The sequence below is a fragment of the Bos javanicus genome, chromosome 2, assembly GCF_032452875.1.
Source record: "Bos javanicus breed banteng chromosome 2, ARS-OSU_banteng_1.0, whole genome shotgun sequence".
Taxonomy (NCBI): Eukaryota; Metazoa; Chordata; class Mammalia; order Artiodactyla; family Bovidae; genus Bos; species Bos javanicus.
Window position 1 is genome coordinate 104,207,335 of NC_083869.1, and position 26,065 is coordinate 104,233,399.

Consider the following 26,065-nt stretch of genomic DNA (forward strand, 5'->3'; position numbering starts at 1 on the left):
CTGAGAGAAGGCCTTCGCAGATTCACTGAGATTGATCCCAAAAGTGAAGAGGGAAAAGTGATCTTAAAGGATAGATTTCTCACTCAGTCGGCTCCAGATATCCGCCGTAAGCTATTAAAACAGGCGTATGGACCAAATCAGTCTTTAGATACTCTGTTACAACTGGCTCAGACAGTCTATTATGGTAGGGAATATGAGGAAAAGAAAGAAAGGCAAAAAGAGACAAAGGAAAAGGCAGAAGCCTTCGCCATGGCTATGAAAAACGTTCTTAAACAGCCTGAGAAAAATGCCCAGAGGGGCCCAGGTGAAAAGGGATGGGCTTGCTACTACTGTGGAAAGGAGGGGCACCTCAAGCGAGACTGCCCTCAGGCATCTAAGCCGTCCCCGGCTCCCTGTCCGGTCTGCAAAGGACCACACTGGAAGAGAGACTGCCCCCAGAGGCGTAGGTCTCCGGGGTCGGACTCTCAAGACAATCAGGACTGAAGGTGCCCGGGGGTCCTCACACAAGCTCCCATCCTAATTACACCTGAGGAACCCCGGGTATTAATAGTTGTGGGGGGCCAATCCGTCGATTTCCTTTTAGATACTGGGGCAACTTATTCTGTGCTTACTGAAGCCCCTGGCCCACTTTCTTCCCGATCCGCTTCCGTAATGGGACTGTCCGGACGAGCCAAAAGGTATTATTTCAGTTATTCTTTATCTTGCAACTGGGATTCTGTGCTGTTTTAACATGAGTTTCTGATCTTGCCAGAATCTCCCTCACCCCTTTTGGGAAGGGATATACTGAGCAAGGTCCATGCCTCTGTTTTCATGAATATGGAGCCCTCCCTTTCTCTCCCTTTAGTTGAACAAAATGTAAATCCTAGAGTATGGGCTGATGGAAAATCTGTGGGTCGAGCACAAAATGCTATTCCTGTAGTTGTTAAGCTCAAAGACCCACACGTATTTCCACATAAGAAGCAGTATCCACTGAAACCTGAAGTAAGGAAGGGTTAAAACCCATCATCGAAAATTTAAAGGAGCAGGGACTATTAATTCCTTGTAACAGTCCTTGCAACACTCCTATTTTGGGTATAAAGAAATCGAATGGTAAATGGAGACTAGTTCAAGATTTACGAATAATAAATGAGGCTGTAGTTCCTTTACACCCCGTGGTGCCTAATCCTTATACTCTATTGTCTGAAATTCCTGAACGGGCCAAATATTTCTCAGTAATTGATTTAAAGGATGCCTTCTATTCAGTGCCTTTGGCGGAAGAAAGTCAATTCCTATTTGCCTTTGAAGACCCTACGCAGCCAGCTTCTCAGTTAACCTGGACAGTTTTGCCCCAGGGATTTCGTGACAGTCCTCACTTATTCGGACAAAGTTTGTCACGGGATCTACAAAATTTTAATAGCTCTGAAGCAGTGGTGTTACAATATGTAGATGATATTTTGCTCTGTGCTGAGACAGAGGAAGCTTGTTCGCGAGCCTCAGAAGATTTCTTAAACTTTCTGGCAGGCTGTGGTTACAAGGCATCAAGAGAAAAGGCTCAGCTTTGTCAACAATCGGTTAGATATCTGGGCCTAATCATATCAGAAGGGACTAGGGCCATAGGCCCTGAGAGAATTAAACCTATACTAAATCACCCCCTACCTATGACTTTAAGACAATTGAAAGGATTTTTGGGAATCACAGGTTACTGTCACATTTGGATTCCGGGTTACGGGGAACTTGCTCGGCCTTTATATAAACTTATAGCTGAAACTCAGCAGGCCCAAACCGACAAACTGGTTTGGTCTCCAGAAACTCAAAAGGCTTTTAAGGTTCTTCAGACTGCTCTCCTGCAAGCTCCAGCTCTGAGCTTGCCCACAGGGTCAGAATTTAATTTGTCACTGAAAGAAAAGGTGTGGCATTGCGAGTTTTGACACAACCCTGAGGGCCTCACCAGCAACCTATTGCTTATCTAAGCAGAGAATTAGATGTAGTTTCACGTGGGTGGCCCCACTGCCTAAGAGTAATTGGGGCAGCGGCTTTATTAGCACCTGAAGCTTTAAAAATAATTAATGGATGAAACCTTACTGTACTGACTTCTCATGATGTGAGTGGAATCTTAAATTCTAAGGTTAATATTTGGATGACAGACAGTAGGCCTCTTAAGTATCAGTCATTGTTGTTAGAAGGACCAGAAGCTAAGCTTAAAGTTTGTGGAAATTTAAATCCTGGCACTTTCCTTCCTGAGAAGGAAAATGAAACACCTGATCACGATTGTTCTCAATTCCTAACTTTGAACTATGCAGCTTGGGAGGATCTAAAGGATACCCCATTAGACAATCCTGACATGGAAATATTTACAGATGGCAGTTCTTTTGTTCAGGTTGGAAACCGTAAAGCAGGTTACACCGTGGTGACTGCTGAACAGGTTTTGGAAGCAAAATCTCTCCCTCAGGGAGCCAGTGCTCAGTTAGCGGAGCTTGTGGCCCTGACCCGAGCTCTAGAATTAAGCAAAGGGCAGCAGATGGGCCTGATAATCTATGTGAGTCTACTTCTGCTGACTCCAAATATCCTGAGTCTGCCATTGGATCCTCAAGACAATGTCCTCCTGTCCTGGGCTCACTCTTATGCTGCATTCCACAATCGGTCTAACTGCTGGGTCTGCGGAGAGCTCCCCTCTTCGTCAGTGGAAGGCTTCCTGTGGTGGACATCCCCACTTCAAGAAAAAGACTTTCTCCAAGTCTGTGAATACCTTCGACAATAATCACATGCGATGCCTCTTCTTCATCTGATGACATCTACCAACCCTAAAATGGACTGGTGAAACTTTGTACTTTAACTATGGACATAATGTGACTTTTAATTTTGATTCTGATTGTTTTGTTTTTGCTGTTTGCTCCCTGCATCTGTAATTGTATAACTGGGTTTGTTTCTAGCCGCATGAAAGCTTTTAAGTTACAAATGGTTGCTCAAACTCCTGCTACTGCTGTAGCTTCCTCCAGCTACTATTTGGGGCCCCTGGATCAGATATCCTCAATATGAGGATTAGGAGAATATGTTGCCTCACCAATTTAGGGACAACGCCCCTTGTCAGCTCGGAAGCAGTTATGGAACGAGAACGATGCCCCTTTTCCCTAGGCAACATAATTCTCCTAAAAGAAAAGGGGGGAATGAGAGGGTCATTTCCTAGGCAGGTTGATAGGAAATCTAGGGGTCCCCAAGGAGAGAGGGGTCTGGAATTCTCAAGGAGGAAGAAAGGACAAACTTTTTTTCTTTCTCCACATTCCTTAGGATTATATAACAATGTATCCTGCCTGAGGACAGTCTCTAGATTAAGGACAGTCTTTGGATTAAACCTTCTGGCTAATTCTGTTATCTTAAAATGTAAATTATGGGAGTAGGTCTGATGAGGTCTTTACAACCTCCAGACATTCTTTGGATTCATTAGAGAGTATATAACTTCATTGTCAACACTAGCAAGCGGGTATTCTTTCTACCCCCTTCTGATGCCTATGTCAGAAGCTTTCTCTATCTCCTTTATACTTTAGTAAAACTTTATTACACAAAAGCTCCGAGTGATCAAGCCTCGTCTCTGGCCCCGGATTGAATTCTTCTCCTCCGGGGGCCAAGAATCCCGGTGTAGTGTATTCGTGTGATTCAACAACAACCTTTCACCTTGTCTCTTGCATCTCCTGCACTGGTAGATGGATTCTTGACCCCTAGACCACCTGGGAGGCCCCCATGACTAATGTATGGCTTCAGGCAAATTACTGAACATCACTGGCTCTTGGTTTCCTAATTTGTAAAATTAGTATAGAGTACAAGTACAAGCCATTTGAGGGGTCTGCCAAGTGCTGTATTCTGTCTCCAAGAGATGTGGAGGGACATCGTAGGAGCTCCGGCAGTTCCTTTTAAAACTACAGCTACATTGACCCTCATAACTCAATCCCAATAACTATTACTTAAAAGAAGACAACTCATTGATAAGCAGTTCTAAACAGTTCCACCAATAGCCTATTGTCAAAGCTCAGCCCCAAAAGTGACATTAGAGATTAGCTGGGGCCACCAGAGGATCTTGAAAACTTGACCTGGAAATGCTAGGACCCTATGAGACAGAGACTGAAACTCTCTCCTTATCTTGCAACTTATTGCAACCCATCATCTCACCTTCCCAATTAGCACAGTATGGTTGGCAAAACCCTGGGCATACCTAAGATCTTTCCAGGGGATCTGTGAAGTCACAACTGTTCTATGACAATACTGAGTCCTTATCTGTCTTTTTCACTGTGTTGACATTTGTACTAATGGTGCCAAAGTAATGATGGGAAAAATGCCTGGACCCTCAGCACAAGTCATGGCAGGAAAACAAACATGAAGCATCGTACTAACAGTCACAATATTTTTCACCAGCAAGTACTCCTGGGAGTGGGCGGGGAGAGTCTGCTTCACTTTCAAATGTCCTTGATGAGCACTAAAATTATTAATCATATTAATCTTGACTACTGGGTACACATCTTTTTAATATCCTGTGTGATGAAGTGGGAATTACACCTTCAGCTCTTGTGCTATATATAGCAGTATAAAGCCTGTTTCGAGGAAAAGAACATGTCCTTGAGCTGCAAACCAAACTAATCATTTTTTTCACAGAACATTTTTTCGGTTTGTTTTCTGCTTGAGAGAATGACTAACAAACTACATTATTCACACTTGGGTATCTGGCAGACATTCTTCCAAAAATGAACCAAGTGAGAGCGCCACTCCAGGCAGCTGAAACAACTGACAGCATTTGTTGTCAATGACAAGATTTGAGCTTTCAAGTGAAAACTAGAACTTTGGAAAAGTTGCATCAATACATGTCACCATGACCTTGACAGTTTCCCAATACCCAAAGAGTTTTTGGAAGAGATCAGTGGTGACATTCATAAATGTGAATCTGGTATTGTACCATGAACTGTGTATCAACATTCAGAAGATGTCTATAACTCAGTGAATCAATATTTTCCAAAAGACCAACGTCTGATGTTACAAAGTCATCTATGCATGAAAGACTCAGTAAAAGTGCAAGGAATACTAAGGAATTTTAATAATGGAATACAGAAGTTCACTGAATGGCTTCAGATTCCACATTGCAATTAATCTTTAAGAAACTGCCATTTGTTAAGATTGGATATTAAATATTTTTATACTTTGAGGTCAATTTTCTTATGCATTTTAAGCACTGACTTATACCTTACTGTTGTTGACCCTGGAAAACAATACTCTGTATAGGCTAAACTACCTGTTGTTTGACTGTGCTAAGACCTCAGATGGCCAGAGTTGCCCACAGATTTTTAAAAATTCAAATGTATGACACCATAGTTATGTATGCACATGAGCTGATCAGTCATTAGTCCAACAAGATGTCTTGTTTAGTGAGGAAAAACTGGGAGATTTTATGAAATACAAATTTATATTTATGAAACATAAAGATATATTTATATAAAAATACACATAAAATCCCAATGTGCAACAACAGGGTCTAATTAAATATACTATGCTACATCCTTAGCAAGTTGCAGAAAAGAACATACAGTAGAATATCATTTTTGTAAAAATGTCAGTAAACAGAAATATTTTTAAAAGTAAGAACTAGATGTCAGATACAGTTCAGGTCTAGAACCCACCACAAGCTATGGGCCCAAAGCAAGAAGAGAGGCATGTTTATGGATGAGCTGTGGGTTTCTCAAAACTTGGGATTAAGGAAAGTCATTGGTTGTGATAAGTATGGAGACTAGAGTTGATACGACTTAATGCAGTTTGTACAAATAACATTTCGTTCTACGTAATTATGTAACAGTCATACTTGGTCCTCATGCATGAAGTAAACGATTTAATTATGTAATAGTTATACTTTGTCCTCACGCATGAAGAAAATGATATGAGTATATACAGAATGTATCGTCAGTACAAACATCAAGTGTGTACTGTGTGTGCTAAGTCGTGTTGGACTCTTGGTGACCCTATGGACTATATGTAGTTCACCAGAAAACTCTGTCCATGGGATTTTCCAGGCAAGGATACTAGAGTGGGTTGCCATGCCCTCCTCCAGGGGATCTTCCTGACCCAGGGATAGAACCTGCATCTCTTATGTCTCCTGCACTGGCAGGGAGGTTCTTTACCGCTAGTGCCACCTTGGAAGCACCATGTATGTACCAATACATTGTAATGGGGCAGGTCATTTAATACATAAAATACAGAGCAATAGGAAAAAAAAAGAAACTGTCACTTGTTGAATATTAAAGAAGAATGTCCACTGTTACTCAAAAAGACTGCTAAAATACTCCTCCTTTTAACTGGCATGAAGCCAGATTTTCTTTGCATGCTTTACCAAAACAACATATTGTAACAGACTGAAAGCAGAAGCAGATGTGAGAGTCCAGCTGTTTTCTATTAAGCCATACATTAAAGAACTGTGTAAAACATGTAAAACAAAGCAAAAATTGTTCATTTTCGTATTTTAAAATGCAGCTATTTTTCATTAAAAATATTATAGTATTAAATGCCTTTATTTGTTGTTCAACTCCTCAGTCGTATCCAACTCTTTGGAACCCCATGGACTGCAGCATGTCAGGCTTCCCTGTCCTTCACCATTTTTCAGAGCTTGCTCAAACTTACATCAATTGAGTCGGTAATGCCATCCAACCATCTCATCTTCTGTCATCCCCTTCTCCTCCCACCTTCAATCTTTCCCAGAATCAGGGTCTTTTCTAATGAGTTGGCTCTTTGCATCAGGTGGCCAAAGTACTGGAGCTTCAGCTTCAGCATCAATCCCTCCAACGAATATTCGGGATTGATTTCCTTTAGGATGGACTGGTTGATCTCCTTGCAGCCCAAGGGACTCTTAAGAGTCTTCTCCAACACCACAGTTCAAAAGTATCAATTCTTTGGCACTCAGCCTTCTTTATGGTCCAACTCTAACATCCATGATTTTATTAAGATTATTTTAAATGAATTCATAAATATTTCTTGAATTTCTCAATGTCAAATTTTAATACAGTAACTATAGACTATGGACACAGGATCCTGGTGGGCTATAGTCCATGGGGTCTCAGAGTTGAACACGACCGAATGACTAAGCACAGCACAGCATATAGACAATATATAATTGTTCAGAAAACATAAGGAGGGTTCTCTCCAAAATAAAAGCTTAATCAGATAAATCCCTTGATTAAAATTCTTTCAAAATCACTCTCAGTTTTCCAAATAAAAATCTGGCACCTTGCTCAAAATAGCTCATCAAATGTTGGATTTAACAGTATCTTCTAAAATTTAATATGCAAGTCTATTTTAGTTCAGGAATTCTACTTCTAGAAAGCTACCCTCCACATAAGAGTTCATGACTATAGTCAAGAATGTTCACTGCAGAATTATTACAATATAAAAAAATTAATAAAATCTCAATGTGCAGCAACAGGGTCTAATGCTACAGCCATAGCAAGTTGCAGAAAAACATACAATAGAATCCCATTTTTCTAAAAAAAAAAGTCAGTAAATAGAAATATCTTTAAGCATACACAGTAAATTTCTGGAAAGATATACATCAAACTGATAATGAAAGCTAGCTCTAGGAATTAGAACACATTTTTCTCTTAGAGTTCTATGGCATTGCTTTTATACTTAGCTTTTTAATATATCTGAAAATTATTTGGTATGTGATATGAGATGGGTGAGTCTAATTTATTTTTAAATGAACAGCCAACTGCTGTAAGACTTTTGCTGAATACTCTTTCCTTGTAGATTTGAAATGTTACTTTTATCCTAGAAACTGTGTGTGTGTGTACAGTACTGATATGACAGTCCATTCTATCCCACCACTTTTAATCTCTTCCAGTACCAGCCCCAAATGTAGGAAACAACTGTAGCTTTATAGTATGCGTTTTGAGGGGGTGGTTAAATAATTTTATTTCTTTTTGGCCATGCTGGGTCTTCACTGCTGTGCGGGTTTTTCTCTAGTTGTGGCAAACAGGGGCCACCCTCCAGCTATGGTGAGCAGGCTTCTCACTGCAGTGACTTCTCTTGTTGCACAGCACAGGGCTCTAAGGCATATGGGCTTCAGTAGTTGTGGCTCCTGGGCTCTAGAGCACAGACTCAGCAGTTGTGGTACATGGGTTTAACTACTTGTAGCATGTGGGATTATCCTGGACTAGAGATCGAATACGTGTCTCCCGCGTTGGCAGACAGATTCTTTACCACTGAGCCACCAGGGAAGCCCTATAGTCTGTTTTGACAGCAGGAAGGTCAAATCCCCTCATTATTCTTATTCAAAACCTTTTGGGCATTTTGGCATAAATATTTTTCTAGGGAAAACTTTAGAATCAATGTATTAATTCCAAAGATATATTAAATGTGTATGTGTGATTTAGGGAAACTTCATTTTAGTAAAATTGAGTCTCTCCATTGAGGAATATGGCATGTCTCTATTTATTTTGGTCTTTTTTTTTCTGTTCTTCAGTAATAAACTTTTTTTCGTTTAGAGTTAAGTTCACTTTGGGTTCTTTTAGTTTTTATTCTTATTATTGTGAAATATATCTCTTTTTTAAAAAATTATATTTTAAGACTGATCTTGCTGGCATTTAAGAAAGCTGTTGATTTTTACAGACTTAAAACTGGTCACCTTACAGAAATCAGGTACGGAACTTCATTTTGTCATAACTGTCTGACTTGCTTAGATTCTGTGTTCAGTTCAGTCACTCACTCTTGTCCGACTCTTTGTGACCCCATGGACCACAGCACGCCAGGCCTCCCTGTCCATCACCAACTCCCTGAGTTTACCCAAACTCACGTCCATTGAGTCGGTGATGCCATCCAACCATCTCATCCTCTGTGGTCCCCTTCTCCTCCCACCTTCAATCCCCCCCAGCATCAGGGTCTTTTCAAATGAGTCAGCTCTTCACATCAGGTGGCCAAAGTATTGGAGTTTCAGCTTCAACATCAGTCCTTCCAATGAATACTCAGGACTGATCTCCTTTAGGATGGACTGGTTGGATCTCCTTGCAGTCCAAGGGACTCTCAAGAGTCTTCTCCAACACCACAGTTCAAAAGCATCAGTTCTTCAGCACTTAGCTTTCTTTACAGTCCAACTCTCACATTCATACATGACTACTGGAAAAACCATAGCCTTGACTAGACGGACCTTTGTTGGCAAAGTAATATCTCTGCTTTTGAATATGCTATCTAGGTTGGTCATAACTTTCCTTCCAAGGAGTAAGCATCTTTTAATTTCATGGCTACAGTCACCATCTGCAGTGATTCTGGAGCCCAAAAAATAAAGTCTGACACTGTTTCCCCATCTATTTCCCATGAAATGATGGGACCAGAAGCCATGATCTTCGTTTTCTGAATGCTGAGCTTTAAGCCAACTTTTTCACTCTCCTCTTTCACTTTCATCAAGAGACTTTTAGTTCCTCTTCACTTTCTGCCATAAGGGTGGTGTCATCTGCATATCTGAGATTCTGTGTACTATAAAACAACTGAAAAGAGCTGAAAAGTGCAATGAAACAATAAAAACATGCTGCTCTTAACCGACACTGCATTCATTCCTGAATAAATAAATAAATACTGCTGTGAGTATTCAAGGCACCACGAGCGCAGTATTCCTGGCAGCCAGAAAGCACAGGGAACATAGTTTGAGGGCATGGGAGCAATCTTCTCTATTAACCAATCAGACTATGTGAAAAGGACACTAAAATGTTACAAATCTCCAAAGTATAAAACAAAGTAATTCATCAATGTTAGAAATACACATTACCTCCTCAGGAAATCCAAATCTTTTAGCTGGGATCTTTTGAATGTACTTGTTAAGCAGGTCTTTTGTCAAATAATCATAGTTGCTAAAAGCAGTCTCGGAATAAATGGTTCCCTATGTTTAAAATAAAACAGGAAAAAACAAAGTACATAAAATTAAATTTTAATTGGAAAGACAACAAGGCAGTCTGTCATCCAACACTAACAATTAAGTGGTTTAAGTTTAATACCGGTTTAAGTTCACATTTGTAATGTTAATTTTTCTCAGTATGGTCAAAGAAATACAGTCAACCTCTACTAAAAAAGGATAATCTGAATGCTCATTTTGTGACTTCCCCTCCCCTAATAACCAGCCAAGCTTGGGATGTTTTCATAAAAGACTTGGCTTCTGAAAGCATAATCATATGAACATATCAGAGAAGCCCTTAACTGGGGACAATGGAACAGGATAGTCTATTTTGTCTTCCACTAAGGCTTCTATGTTTTACGATGGAAAACTGGCCTATGGTTAAGTAGGACTTAGAAAATACAATATTTTCATGGCTTTTTATCTGGAAAGAAATCACAAACAAAAAATTTGAATCCAATATAAATAAATTAAAATTTTGTTTAAGAATTATTTTATTCAACTTTTAGTAGCTTTCAATGGTTTATAAAAAAAAAAATTACTCAAAAGCTGTTTAACACAGGATAAAGCTGCTTGTTATTGGCTCATAACTACAACAGATTATTCAAAGGAGAGGAGAAGACAGGAGGGATGAGAATGTGAGGAAGAAACTTGGCAGTATTAATTACTCCAAACAATACTGGGGTGATATACTGGTTTCTGATTAAACAACTTCTCAGGCTTTCATTTAAAGAGGATGGAATCTTCCAGAGGTATTAAGCTTTAGACATTAAACCCCAAAACATCTCTGGAGGACAAATGTGACTTTAGTATTATGGTTACAGCATCAACACATCATTAAAGGTTGTCCAGAAATGCATATGTGGAGACCAACATTCCAAAGAATCAACATTCAGAATGGAAATCTATCCAATCTGTCCTATAAATATTTAAGAATAGGTAGAAAAGGTAATGTCAACCCCAAAGGATTAAAAGGATGTGAAGCTTCTGGCTAGGAACCTGCATTTGTTAAAGATAAGATCTCTCTAACATCCACAAATCAGCTCATGCTTTAGTTTCCACTGAGTAGCATAGATAACAATATCTATAGATATTATCTACATATATATATATAATCTGTAACTATATAGATATTAATAGATCCACAGGTAATACCCCCAGACTAGGGGATGATGACTCTCTTAGCAATGACCAGGAATCATCACAGAGAAGTGAATTTGAGCTGAGTTTTGCAGGATATGTGCAAAGTCTCATTTATTATCCCTCTTGGATTATGTGGTCGACATAAAAGGACCAAGGAAGCTTAAAGTTCTGTCTTTAAAAGAAAAAACCTATTCATTTATTTTGGCTGCGTTGGGTCTTAGCTAAAGAATGCAGGATCTTCATTGCATAGGTTATGTCTTATGAACGCGAAAGTCGCTCAGTCACGTCTGACTCTTTGTGACCCGATGGACTATACAGTCCATGCAATTCTCCAGGCCAGAATACTGGAGTGGGTAGCCTTTCTCTTCTCCAGGGGATCTTCCCAACCCAGGAATCGAACCCAGGTCTTCCACATTGCAGGTGGATTCTTTACCAACTGAACTATCAGGGAAGCCCAACATAATGTGACAGTTTCTGAAGCTGAACATATGGTAATTTTTTCCCCTATTGTTTACATTATGTTTCAGAGAAGTTTTCCCTTGACTTTCAGTTGACCTTCAACTGGAAATCCCTTCCTAGAACTTTGACTTGAAGTTTCTCTCTCTCCTAATAAAGAATTAATGACATACCAAGAAACAACAAGTTAATCTAGGAAAATTCATTCCTTAAAGCAGTGATTCTCAACCTTCACTGAATCTGAATTTCCTTCACTGAGAAAGTGAACCAGCTTTTAAAAACACCAATACCTGGTTTCCATAGTTGGGTTCAGTTCAGTTCAGTTCAGTTCAGTCGCTCAGTCGTGTCTGACCGTTTGCAACCCCATGGACTGCAACACGCCAGGCCTCCCTGTCCATCACCAACTCCTGGAGTTTACTCAAATTCATGTCAATTGAGTCGGTGATGCCATCCAACCATCTCATCCTCTGTTGTGCCCTTCTCCTCCCGCCTTCAATTTTTCCCAGCATCAGGGTCTTTTCCAATGAGTCAGCTCTTCGCATCAGGTGGCCAAAGTACTGGAGTTTCAGCTTCAACATCAGTCCCTCCAATGAACACCCAGGACTGATCTCCTTTAGGATGGACTGATTAGATCTCCTTGCAGTCCAAGGGACTCTCAAGAGTCTTCTCCAACACCACAGTTCAAAAGCATCAATTCTTCGGCACTCAGTTTTCTTTGTAGTCCAACTCTCACGTCCATACATGACCACTGGAAAAACCATAGCCTTGACTAGACGGACCTTTGTTGGCAAAGTAATGTCTCTGCTTTTCAATATGCTGTCTAGGTTGGTCATAACTTTCCTTCCAAGGAGTAAGTGTCTTTTAATTTCATGGCTGCAGTCACCATTGCAGTGATTTTGGAGCCCAGAAAAATAAAGTCTGACACTGTTTCCATTGTTTCCCCATCTGTTTGCCATGAAGTGATGGGACCGGATGCCATGATCTTAGTTTTCTGAATGTTGAGTTTTAAGTCAACTTTTTCACTGTCCTCTTTCACTTTCATCAAGAGGCTCTCTAGTTTTTCTTCGCTTTCTGCCATAAGGGTGGTGTCATCCGCACATCTGAAGTTATTGATTTTTCTCCCGGCAATCTTGATTCTAGCTTGTGCTTCATCCAGCCCAGCATTTCAAGCTTATATATCACTATTTTGTAACTATTTCACAGATAATTCTCATATACAGCCAGGATTGAGAATCACTGACTTAATTTAACCTTCTTGACAATCTGGTTGTAAATCAAAGCATACTTCTTTCTGATTTTATCTATTTTTAAAAGCCAATCTTTTCTAGTACACATGCATATTAACAAATACCTCTATGAACAACACAAATGAAATCAGAAAAGCACAATTTGTCAAGAGCTTTCATATTGAACATTTACGTACAGGGGCAACACTATTGATCCTTACTCCACTGCTGGCCCATTCCAAAGCTAAGGACTTGGTGAGGTTGTAAACACCTTCTCTGGCAGCTCCGCTATGCCTTTAAAAGACAAAATACAAACATCACCATCAGCTTCTATTGACCATGTCTCATATTACCTAAACTGATAGGTTTACCAGTGACCTGTCAGAGTCCCGCAAGAAGATTCTTATTATGAGTCCCTGTCTGAGCCATAAAAGAGAACCAGGTCCTTCAATATTAAAGTGAAACCATAGCTATCTGCTCGTCAAACAAATCTCACATAAGTCAAGGCCCACATCTTCCTGTTTGCATGCAGGTTCCGTCATGTGCAACTCTTTTGAGATCCCATGGACTGTAGTCCTCCAGGCTCCTCTGTCCAGGGAATTTTCCAGGCAACACTACTGGAGTGGGTTGCCATTTCCTACTCCAGGGGATCATCCCAACCCAGGGAATGAACCTGCGTCTCTTGCATCTCCTGCACTGGCAGGTGGATTTTACCATTGCGCCACCTGGGAAGCCCCAAGGCCCACACAAGTTCCCCCCAAATCACCATGTGCAAAACAGGAATATTTTGAGGAACTTTTAATTATGAAAGAAAATAAGTAAACTGGTAATTTGGAGGGTTACAAGTGTGGTTATTCTTTAAATCAATTTTAGGTAATAAGGTATATGAAATTCATATGTCAGGCTAGAAATAATATCAAAAGAACTTCTAGACATACCAAAATTTAAATAAATGTTAAGATATTTCCAGGGAAGAGGTTCAAAATATTTTGGTCTGCACCCATATGGTGCAAAAGGTAGAGACATACCATGGTTTAGAATTTCCAAGCATGTAACCACTCCTTACTAGAGATTACCTCTAGAGCCCCAATTTCCTGATGAAAGCCCACTCCCACCCCAGTGTCGGCTGCAGAGCCCTAGCAGGACTCCAGGCAGAAGCCAACTGCTCCCATCTGCCAGAGTTACCTGAGCAACCTCATCATCATCAAATGCAGCCAACACCTGTGTCACACTACATCCACCCATCCCGGGGGGATTCACACGACGGGTTTCCTTGCTTGACACCAATGCTAGGAGGGGCCCTTCTGGAGTACCTCCCAGCTGGGCAGGGTCACAGGGTTAATGCGTTGCTTTACACCACCGGAAGCAAGAGGCGGGAACAGAACAGATGAGCGTCTGCAGGACGCACAGTCAAGTCCGGGCCCTCTTCTGTGAGGAGGACCTAGAGGTGCTTCTCCCCTTGTCCTCATCCCCTGACCACCAGGGCCACCACATGAAGTCCAGACTCTCGAACAGCCCTCAACCCCCCACACGCCTCTCGAGAGAAAGAAGCAGGTGGAAGACCAGAGACAGAAAGTACTTTCTGAATTTCAGCATGGGAAGCAGTCTGCAGAATGTGAGCAAGAGGCGGGTGAAGGGTGGCGGAATACGCCCCCCGAAGTATGCTGCTGCCCTGGTGGAGCGATCATTTTCAGCTGGGGTCCCTTGAAAAACAGCAGATGCAGAGAGAGGCTTTCTCAGAGAGAGGCTTTCTCTGAACTCCCCTTATTGGCCAAATGGAACTGAGTGTCATAAATCCCTTCCCTGGGAGTCTCTTCAACCAGGGGAGGCTGACTGTTGTCACGGGTGGGAGACTAGAGGTCAACACCACATCCGAACAAACATCGTCACCAACTATCATATCTCCCATCTATTCTTCAAAAGGCCCATCCATCTTTCCTAAAGATCATCTACTCCCCACCCCAAGAGGCCTATAACCCCTCTCCCCATTCCCTATTAAGTGAAAATGAAAGTCAGTCATGTCTGATTCTTGGCAACCCCATGGACTATACAGTCCATGGAATTCTTTAGGCCAGAATACTGGAGTGGGTAGCCTTTCCCTTCTCCAGGGGCTCTTCCCAACCAAGGGACTGAACACAGGTCTCCGTATTGCAGGCAGATTCTTTACCAGCTGAGCCATGAAGGAAGCCCAAGAATACTGGAGTGGGTAGCCTCTCCCTTCTCCAGTGGATCTTCCCAACTCAGGAATCGAACCAGGGTCTCCTGCATTACAGGTGGATTCTTTACCAACTGAAAGATCAGGGAAGCCCATTCCCTACTAAGACAGTGTTTAATCCTAAATTCAAAGCCCCAACAGGCAGTCACTTATTTTTCCCTAGGTATCTCCCATGTATACATGAGGTACACATGTGAAATCAACTTCTTTTTGTTTTTCTCTTGCTCATCTGTCTTTTATTACAGGGGTCTCAGCTAAGAGCTCAGAAGGGCACAGGGAAAATTATTTTTCCTCCCCTGCATAGTTCTCTCAAGGTTAGCTGATGAAGAGAAGGACATTTAATACAGACTCAGTGCAACCACTATAGCATCTTCAGACTACATCTCCACACTCAAAGATCTACTGAAGAGGCTGGCAGAGAAGAGTGTGATGTCAGAAGGGAAACTGCTGCTGGATGGTGAGACCACCTACGCCAGGTATGACAACCTGAAGGCCCCAGCTCTCTGTTCGTTCCATAAGGAAGAAAGGATATGCCCTGCCTCTGCAGTATTTGGCACTGAAGAAAATTACACAGAAATTGAAAGTTACTCTGGATCTTTGAAACAGCACATCCTAATCTGTTTGTTTCTGGGGATTGAAAAAAAAAAAAAGGTAACATTTGTGAAGAAAAAGCAGAGAGTTTATCCAGAGAGATTTACTGCTTATCCAGTGTTGCAGTGAAAAGGGGGGCAAAGAAAAAGTGAGTTTTTCTTTCCTTTCCTGAGAACAAAGAAGATGGAGAGAACAGTGAGCAGATCCGGTTATTCCTCGTTTTTACTTTAACTGTTCCTAACCTGTTCTGCCCCCTAACTCTGCATGGACTACATTCTGCACCTACTGTCCTTTAACTCTGTGTTAATTACATCCTGAATTTGGTGCCACCTGTACAGAAGTCTCTTGGCAAACCACCCCTTGTGATTTTTCTCTTTTGCATTATAGAAAGAGGGCCGGAGTACAGTTCATAAAAGACAGTGGATCCAACCACCAGGCTACTGGACTGCCAGACCCAATTATTGGGCTATCTGAACCAACCTATGACTGTTTTTGAATCAGTGCAAGAGGAAGAAGAATACAAGATCCTTATACCTTTATTCCTCATCTCCAATCCCTGACTGCTAGCCCTCATCTATATAATCCTCCAGATTCCTCTAGGAAGGCAGGGGCACAGCTCTTGAGGCACAAGCCTACTGTGTTCGCCCCTCCACTGGGTGAGGATTAAAGCCACCTTTCTAGTTCCTCTAAACTCTCTGTATTTTTTTCTTCAGCTTCAATGGGCATAGGAAAGTAAGATTTTGGCAATATCACCAGCAGTCCTGTGTTCTGAAGGATTTGATTCTGGCTGGCATTGCTGGGAGTTCCAGGTGGGTGAGACACCTGAATGGACCACAGGGTTTATAAAAACACCCTTTCCAGGAAGGGAAAGTGACCCCCATCAAAACAGAACAGATGGCGGACAATTCAGCTGCAGGTTGGTGACCGTGCTGTATGGGCTTTGTTCCAGCCACTCTTCTTTTAAAGCAAAAGCCCAGAGAGAAGGAAGGGAAGGGCATTTATCTGGACTACAAGTTCTGTGAGATTTCATTTCACCATCTGAATAACAAGCCTCATAGCCATTCTTTCACCGAGAACAGTTTCTGAAATACTAAGGCCTTATTTCTGTATCAGATGTGATTTAAAATGTCTACCAATCTGTGCAGGAGGAGATTATGAGTGATAAACCACCTGAAAGGCTATCACACCGCTTCATTTCCTTCCTATCATTTATGAATAGGAGGTAGAATAACATCCACCTCTCAGTGAATCTAGCACTAACAAAACTTTTAAATCCTTCTAAAACTTAAAACATATAAATGAAATCATACATACATGATCTTTTCCATCTGGCTTCTTTCACTCAGAATATTATTTTCGGATTTATCCACATTGCTGCATGAATCAATAGTTCACTTTTCATTTCTGAGGAATACATTATATAGCTAAACCGTAATTTGTTTATTCATTCATTCATTGATAGGTATTTGGGCCATGAATTCTCTCTCCATGAGAGATACCAAGCCTGTCTCTTGCCCTTGTAATTATTGACAATGACCCAAAAGATCAGCCGGTCAGTCTAAGCTCCTTTGCATAGATTGCAGTGGAAATTGGACTACTCTTAGATGATACTGAAAATGTCAGGAAATGATCAGAACCAGAGAAACATGTGTGAAAACAACAATGCAATTCAAACACACAAACAAGAGATACTCAGGTAGCCTTTTAACAAATGAATAGATGATCCACTGAGATACTATATCTTGCCCATCAGAGTTGTCCAGAAATTGACAAGACACATTTTTCGTGAGGCTCTGAGGAACAGGCACTCTCGTTCATTGCTGATGGGACAGCAAAAAGCAAAGAAACTTGCAAATGCCTAACAGGATGCCTTTACCCTCCACCCAGCAATCCAACTTTGGGGATGTACCCTGAAGATGCTGCTGCTGCTGTTGCTAAATCACTTCAGTCATGTCCGACTCTCTGCAACTCTATGGACTGTAGCCCAGCAGGCTTCTCTGTTCATGGGATTCTCCAGGTAAGAATATTGGAGTGGGTTGTCATGCCCTTCTCCAGGGGATCTTCCTGACCCAAGGATGGAACCCTTATCTCTTATGTCTCCTGCATCTGCAGATGGGCTCTTTACAACTAGCACCACTTGGAAAGCCCACCCTAAAGATATACCTCTGCAAATACGAAAGAAATATTTATAATGTTATTCATTGCAGAATTATCTGTAATAGCAAAATATAGAAACAACACAAATTTCTATTAAATTTGAGACAATGTGTGTTTTTGAAATAATCAATTTGAAAAGAAGTCTGTGACTTCATAGTGGTATACTAAAAAATTTAATAATAATAATAACATATATTAAAGAAGTGATGGTTGTAATGTTAATAAAAGTCTTTCTACAAAAGAGTATCATCTAAAGAATCTGCCTGTAATGCAGGAGACCTAGGTTCAATCCCTAAGTTGGAAAGATTCCCTGGAGAAGGAAATGCACTCCAGTATTCTTGCCTAGAGAATCCCACGAACAGAGGAGCCTGGTGGGATACAGTCCATGGGGTTGCAAAGAGTCGTACATGACTAACTAAGCACTGTACCATCAACTAAAAAGCACAGAAGCAACTATGAAATCAGAAAAACCCACATTTTCACAGCCCCAGTGTAATGAGTGATTCACAAAAGGGTCAACAATGGTTGCTAAAATCATGGTGGCAAACAATATTAACAGAGTACCAAATTATTGCCGTATCAATTACTTACTAATTGTAAAGGGATTAAGATCACCACCTTACTTAACAGGTTATTTCTGGGATGAAAGAGTATGGAGGACTTGACTTTCTACATTATATAGTTGTTTGTTTAAACTAGCATGCATAATTTAATACTAAGATAGGTCTACTCCACAAAAACAGAAATTCTGTGTTGGAAAGTTTTTTATAAAATTTTAATTTAAAAAATGGAAAGAATCAGAGCTTACAAGATACAAAAGGAATCAGCGTAACCCATTTTTTTTTTTAATCATACTCTTTAACTATTAAACTTGGTCAAGTAGCTTCCTGGTATGTTTTTCAACTTTTTGTTTTGAGTAGCCTTTTAGCTATTATGAAAGAATCTACTACGCCAGCAGGCTGTTCATTTACTTTCTTTAAAAAAAAAATGTTAACCAACTATAAACCAATATAAAATAAAAAAGTTAAAAAAATTTTTTTAAATCAGTTTCCAAAATAAAAATTTATTAAAATCAGAATAAGAGTCAAATAGGTCAAATTCTATTATGGAACAATAATTTACTAGCAGTTCTATTTAAATCTGGATAGGTATAGCCATAATGCTCAAAACTAAATTATCATAGATTGGTTTCATTTCCTCATTTTAACCAGAAAGATGTCTCCAGATACATTTAGTTACATCTGGATTAGGACTGCCAGATAAAATACAAGACATTCAGTTAAATGCGAATTTTTACAGGAGACAACAAATCATTTTTAGCATAAGCATGCCCCATGTGGAAATTCCCTGGCAGTCCAGTGGTTAGGACTCCACCCTTCCACTGCAGGAGGGCATGGGTTCTATCCCTGGTGAGAGAATTAAAAACCCGAAAGCGCACTGTGTGGCCAAAACAGACAAAAACAACAAGAATGCTCCATGAGATATTTGGGACATACTGATAAAAAAAAAATTATTTAACTGGGCCTATTACTGTTTTTATTTCCTTGGAAAATTGGGTAACCCTAATATGAATGGTAATGTTTTAGAAGTACGTTTCCAAGTTCAATAAAGGGAATTTTAAGTACTGGAGTCCCAATGCATTATAGGGATTAACAATCTCTATTTAAGAAAACTGCTCTAACCTACTCCCCAGCTACTCAACGGACAAACCCAAAGACATAGGAAGAAAAAAATGTAAGTGCTTACACAGCTCCTGGAAATCCATTTTTAGTCAGTACAGTGATATTGACAATAGATCCTCCATGTTCTTTCATCCAGGAGTTGTAAACTGCAGGAGACAGAAAGACAATCCTATTAAATAGTGTCCTGACTCTTCCCTGATACCGTGTTCCAGCTTGCTGCTTATACGATATTTTTAAAATTCTAATTTATATTTTTTTATAAAAATATTGAGGTATAATTTACTTTGACAGCACATATAGATAACATAAAATTCATCCATTTTCTGTGTATGACTTAATGGTTTTTAACAAATACATATCACCACAATCCAGTTTTCAAATATTTCTGTCACTCCAAAAAGTCCCTTTGTGACCATTTGCAGTCCAACCCATCCCCAGGCAAACGTTCATCTACATTCTCTTTCTATAGATTTGCCCTTTCTGAATATTTCATTTATTTGGTCATTTGTGCCTGCCTTCTTTAACTCAGAATAGTTTTGGGGAGGTTCATCCATACTGTAACACATGAAAATAAAAATGTTACTTTCTATTTAGTATTGAGCTAAATAGTATTCTATTGTGTGTACATTCCATATTTTATTTACCCATTCACCAACTGATGAACAACTGGACAGTTTCCACTTTTGGATGATTATGAATACAAGTCTTTGTGTGGACATATGTATTTGCTTCTAGTAGGGAGCTACCGACAAGTGGAACTGCTGTGTCATATGCTAAATCTGCATATGACCTGGTAGCTCAGATGGTAAAAAATCTACCTGCAATGCAGGAGACCCTGGTTCAATCCCTGGGTCAGAAGATCCCCTGGAGAAGTAAATAGCTACCCATTCCAGTATTCCTGGGCTCCAAAATCACTGCAGATGGTGACTGCAGCCATGAAATTAAAAGACACTTGCTCCTTGGAAGAAAAGCAATAACAAACCTAAACAGCATATTAAAAAGCAGAGACATTACTTTGCTGACAAAGGTCCATATAGTCAAAGCTATGGTTTTTCCTGTAGTCATGTATGGATGTGAGAGCTGGACCATAGAGAAGGCTGAGCATTGAAGTGAAAAGAAAGTGAAAGTGGCTCAGTTGTGTTCGACTCTTTGTGACCCCATGGACTATACAGTCCATGGAATTCCCCAGGCCAGAATACTGGAGTGGGTAACCTTTCCCTTCTCCATGAGATCTTCCGAACCCAGGGATGGGAACCCAGGTCTCCCACATTGCAGGCAGATTCTTTAACAGCTGAGGCACAAGGGAAGCCCTATTAAATAGTGCTTGACTCTTACCTGATACCATTCCAGCTTGCGGCTTATATGATATTTTTTAAATTCTAATTTATATTTTCTTTTTAAAAAAATTTTTATTGAGGCACTGAAGAATTGATGGTTTTGAACCATGGTACTGGAGAAGACTCTTGAGAGTCCCTTGGACTGCAAGGAGATCAAACGAGTCCATCCTAAAGGAAATTAATCCTGAATATTCATTGGAGGGACTGATGCTGAAACTGAAGCTCCAGTAATTTGGCCACCTGATGCAAAGAGCTGACTCATTAGAAAAAGACCCTGATGCTGGGAAAGATAGAAGGCAGGAGGAGAAGGGGACCACAGAGGATGAGATGGTGGATGGCATCACCGACTCAACGGACATGAGTTTGAGCAAGCTCTGGTGGATGGTGAAGGAGAGGGAAACCTGGCGTGCTGCAGTCCATGAGGTCGCGAAGAGTTGGACACAACTGAGCAACTGAACAGTAACAACCAGTATTCGTGCCTGGAAAATTCCATTGACAGAGGAGCCTGGTGGGCTACAGTGCATGGGGTCGCAAATAGTCTGACACAACTGAGCGACTAACAAACACACATACATGTTAAATCTATGCTTAACTTTTTAAGAAACTGCTTAACTATTTTCCAAAGTGTTTTCACCATTTTACAGTCTCATCAGAAATGCAGGAGGGTTCCAGTTTCTCCACAAAATTATCTGGCTTTTTGGTTAAAGCCATTCTAATGGGTATAGTGTGGTATCTTACTGAGACTTTGATTTGCATTTTTTTAATGACTTAAATGGTGTTAAGAGTCTTCTCATGTGCTTATTCACCATTTGTATATCTTATTTGGTGACCCATCTATTCAAATCTTTTGCCTTTTTTTAAATTTGGGTTGCTTTTATAAGACTTTTTGTATATTCTGGATATAAGTCTGTTATCAGATATGTGATTTGTAAAACGTTCTTTCCAATCTGTGGTTTATTTTTTCATTTTCTTATTAGTGTCATTTGAAGCACAAATGTTTAATTTTGATTAAGTCCAATTACAATTTTTTATTTAATTGATGTATTTTTAGTGGGTATCTTAGGATTCTGCCTAACCCAAAGTCATAAAGATTTTTTCCCTTACTTGCTTCTAAGTTTTATAATTTTATTTCCTGCGTTTAGGTCCATGATCCTAATTTTGGACTTTCAGTTAACTTTTATTTATTATGTGAGGTAAGACTCTTTTGCATGTGGATATCCAGCTTTACCGGCACTGTTTGTTGATGAGACTCTCATTTCCCCAGAGAACTGCCTCGGCACGTCTGATGAAAATCAATTGATCATAAATATTAGGATTTACTTCTGGATTCTCAGTTCTGTTTCATTGATCTATACATCTATTCTTATGCCAGTGTTATACTGTCTCATCTTAAAGTCAATAAACAGTTTTGAAATCAAGAAGTATTTCTTCTTTTGTAAAATTGCTTTGGCTATTTTGAGTCCTTTGCATGTCCATATATATTCTAGGATCAGTTTGTCCATTTTTGCAAAAGGATTGATAAGGACTGCATTGAACCTACAGATCAATTTGGAAAGAACTACCATCTTAAAAATATTAAGTCTTTCAATTCATAAACACAGAATGTCTTTCCATTTATCTACATCTTCTCTCGTTTCTCTCAGCAATGTTTTGCAGTTGTTAGCATATAAACCTTATACTATTTTGCTAACTTTATTTGTAAATATTTTATCCTTTTTGAAGGCAATTTGAAATTTAGGCAAACTTTCTATTCACACAAATCAAGGCAATGTTAGAGATGTACATCAGGACTCACTTCAGTGGACGTCCAGTTTTTAGAATGGAAAGACCAGAGAACAATTCAATACCTATTTCTATTAAAAGCTTGAGCAAAAGCAAGCTTTTCTATCCACTACTATTTAATGCTTTCTAGTGAATTCTCACTAAATCGTGTTATGACAGAAAAAAGGAGGTAAAACCACAAGAAAACATAAAATACAATATTTTTTAAATCTAAGACAATTTTTTCATACCCTGGTGGCTCAGATGGTAAAGAATTTGCCTACAATGCAAGAGACCCTGGTTCGATCCCTGGGTTGGGAAGATCCCCTGGAGAAGGGAATGGCAACCCACTCCAGTATTCTTGTCTGGAGAATTCCATGGACAGAGGAGCCTGGTGAGCTACAGTCCATGGGTGGCAAAGAGTTGGACATGACTGAGTAACTGGTCCAGTGGCTAAGACTCCATGCTCCCAATGCAAGGGGCCTGGGTTCGATCCCTGGTCAGGGAACTAGATTTCACATGCTGCAACTAAAAGATCCTACTTGCCACAACTAAGACCCAATGCAGCCAAATAAATAAATAAACAAATATTTTTTTAAAAAAGAATTAATAATTAGGAAGTGTGAAGATGTAGAAATAAAGAATAGGTGTTGGGCTGGGAAACTGGTAAAAACTTATAAATCAGACACATAGCAGAGTCCCTGAAAGATACAGATAAAGGCTTGACACACATTCCTAAGTTGTTTTTACAGGAAGACCCTCACCAGATGAAAACTGCTGACTGCAAGCACGCATAAGCTAGACCAGTTGAAACCAAAAGATCAGTGATGCTCAAAACTTCACCTGGACGCCAACCAAGCTGAAAATTGTACACGAGCTGATCACCTGCCCTGCAGCTCCCTCCCTAACACTGACGTTAAAAACTTTCCCTTGGGGCTTCCCTGGTGGCTCAGTGGTACAGAATCTGCATGCCAACGAAGGACACATGGGTTCCATCTCCCATCTGGGAAGATCCCACAGGCTGCAGAGCAACTAAAGCTGGTACGCCACAACTACTGGGCCTGTGCGCTAGAGCCCAGGAGCCTCAACTGCTGAAGCTCGCCTGCCCTAGAGCCTGTGCTCTATACCAAGAGAAGCCACTGCAATAAGCCTTCCCACTGCAACTAGAGTAGGCCCCGCTCTCTACACTACAGAAAAGTGAGAGCAGCAACAAGACCCAGGACAGCCAAAAGTAAAATAAGTTATGGGGAAAAAAAACAAAACCCTTCCCTGAAAGCTATTAGGGAGTTCACATCTTTTGAGCATAAGCTGCTCACTCTCCCCATACTTTCCTTCACGGCAACCCAAAGTTCAGTTGACTGGCTTCACCACATGCAGGCGAGCAGACCCAAGTTTGATTCAGTAACATATCAGTATAGCTTCCTAGATTTCTGTTGGAACAAAATATTCTAGGCTTATCGTGCACATTTGCTCCCCCAGACCTGTAATAAGCTGTTTCACTAAGGAATCCCAGTTCCTTTTAACTGGAAGTAACATTCAGAGATCACATAAAGGATGCTAGGAGAACACACTGTCACTGAATTAATAGCTGTTTCTTTTCAGGGGACAAAGCCAGGGAATACATATTTTATTTTAAAGAAAAAATATATCTTGAGTCCATGCTAATGTTTCTAATTAAATTCTGGACTATAGGGGTTTTTATTCAGCCTCATCTGTCTACATTCACTTCTCCTTTTGCCAATGCCAAAAATCTTGGTTCTCAATTGCACTAAAATAACTTATTTACAGAGACATGGAGGCCTGGCATGCTGCAGTCCATGGGGTCGCAAAGAGTCAGGCACGACTGAGCGACTGAACTAAACTGATTTACTCGCTTTAGCCCACAGGACACACCATAAGTCTCCGAATAATATCGCCAACACTACTAGATTTTAAGGGAAATTCCAATATGATTATGTGATAATTGATCTTACTGAATTACTGTATATTTCCTTTGGTGTGATAATGGTATTGCAGTTGCATAGACAACATTTCTTTATTCTTTAAAAATGTAAGTCAAAGTGTGATGATGTATGCAATTCACTTTTAAATTATTTGTGAAAAGGGTGTGGGGTGTTGAGGGGAGATAGAAAGGGAGCGAGGATGAGAGGGGGAAAGACACAGAGATTAGAGAATGCAAATACAGCAAAATGTTAGCACTTGGTGAACCTAAATGAAAGGTATACAGACAGGGAGCAGAGATACAGTAAGTTCAGTTCCAGACCATCACAACAATGCAATATTGCAATAAAGTGAATCACACAAATTTTTTTTCTTTCCCAGTGCATATAAAAGTTATGTTTACACTATACTATAGTCTATTAAATGTACAACAGCATTATGTCTAAAAAAAAAGTACCTTAATTTAAAAAATATTTTATCACTAAAAAATGCTAACCATCACCTGAGCCTTCAGCAAGTCATAATCTTTTTGCAATAGTATCATCAAAAATCACTGATCACAAATCATCATAACAAATATAATAATGAAAAAGTTTGAAATATTGTGCTAACTACCAAAATACGACACAGAGACCCAAAGTAAGCAAAAGCTGTTAGAAAAACATTGCTGACAGATTTGCTTGATGGGCAATAAAACAAAACATAATAAAACAAGGTATGCCTTAGAAGAGTTCATTGCATTATTATTTCTTTAGCTTTTTCATATATTCAAAATTTTTCCAAAAACAAATGGAGAGAAAAAAATTTCTACATTAGTAAAATGAATAATTAAAGGTTATAAAAAAGTCTAAATTCACCAGAAATTTAAACGTGGATCTTTACACAATTCTTTAACAGCCGCATATGGTGTCAAAGAGTACAAGCTGAAGAAGCTGAAACTTCAGGGCAGTCATGACTTAAATCATTTTAATTACATAAACAATACACATTCAATTTAGAAAAATTAGAAAAAGCAGAGAAGCAAAAAGAAAAAGATGAAAATAATATGTAATTTTACCTCCCAGAGATGTCAATGTTTTATTAGAAACTCTTTTAGAATTATCTCTATTTATATATAGCCATATAATAAATATATACTGTTTTTTGCAGAAATGTGATCACACTGGATAGAGTGTTTTAAACCTTTTTTTTCACTCAGTGATATCTAGGAATATCTTTTCATACTGAGAAGTAGACTTTTGTACCTACATTTTTAGTGGTTGCATAGTACTTTATCCTATAGATGTATAAACTTCACTCAACTAATATTTTACTTTAAAATATTTAAATGGTTTTCAGTTTTTCACTATTATTATTCTGGTATAGAAAAATATATGTCCCATATTCCTTGCTGTCAAAACCAAAAGCTAAGTCCCATTGTTTAAAGTAAAAACAAAATAAAAACTATAGGCCTTGGATTCTTTAATTCAATTCTGGCTAATAAAAATCATAACTGAATCTAGACTCTGCAAAGTTCTATTTAATGGAACTGATGGTTTGTAAGAGATTGCTGACTTGAGTGCTGGAAGATGTCAAAGCACTGAACTATGAAGGCTGAGTCAGAGACTAAAACCTGTCTCCTAGCACTCATTTTCCTCTTCTTACAAGAAATTGAATTTGTACTTAGGCACACA

The 26,065-nt window shown here is 39.6% G+C and overlaps 1 protein-coding gene across 1 annotated transcript in view; it reads right to left on the minus strand.

The window, feature by feature from the left end:
* The window catches only part of PECR (peroxisomal trans-2-enoyl-CoA reductase), a 48,249-nt gene that overhangs the window by 9,920 nt on the left and 12,264 nt on the right, over positions 1-26,065 (minus strand). The window contains exons 4-6 of the mRNA XM_061384247.1: positions 19,418-19,499; positions 12,906-13,002; positions 9,761-9,871 (exon numbers count right to left, since the gene is read on the minus strand). Coding sequence (XP_061240231.1) covers positions 9,761-9,871; positions 12,906-13,002; positions 19,418-19,499 — 290 coding nt within the window. The remainder of the gene's footprint in view (positions 1-9,760; positions 9,872-12,905; positions 13,003-19,417; positions 19,500-26,065) is intronic.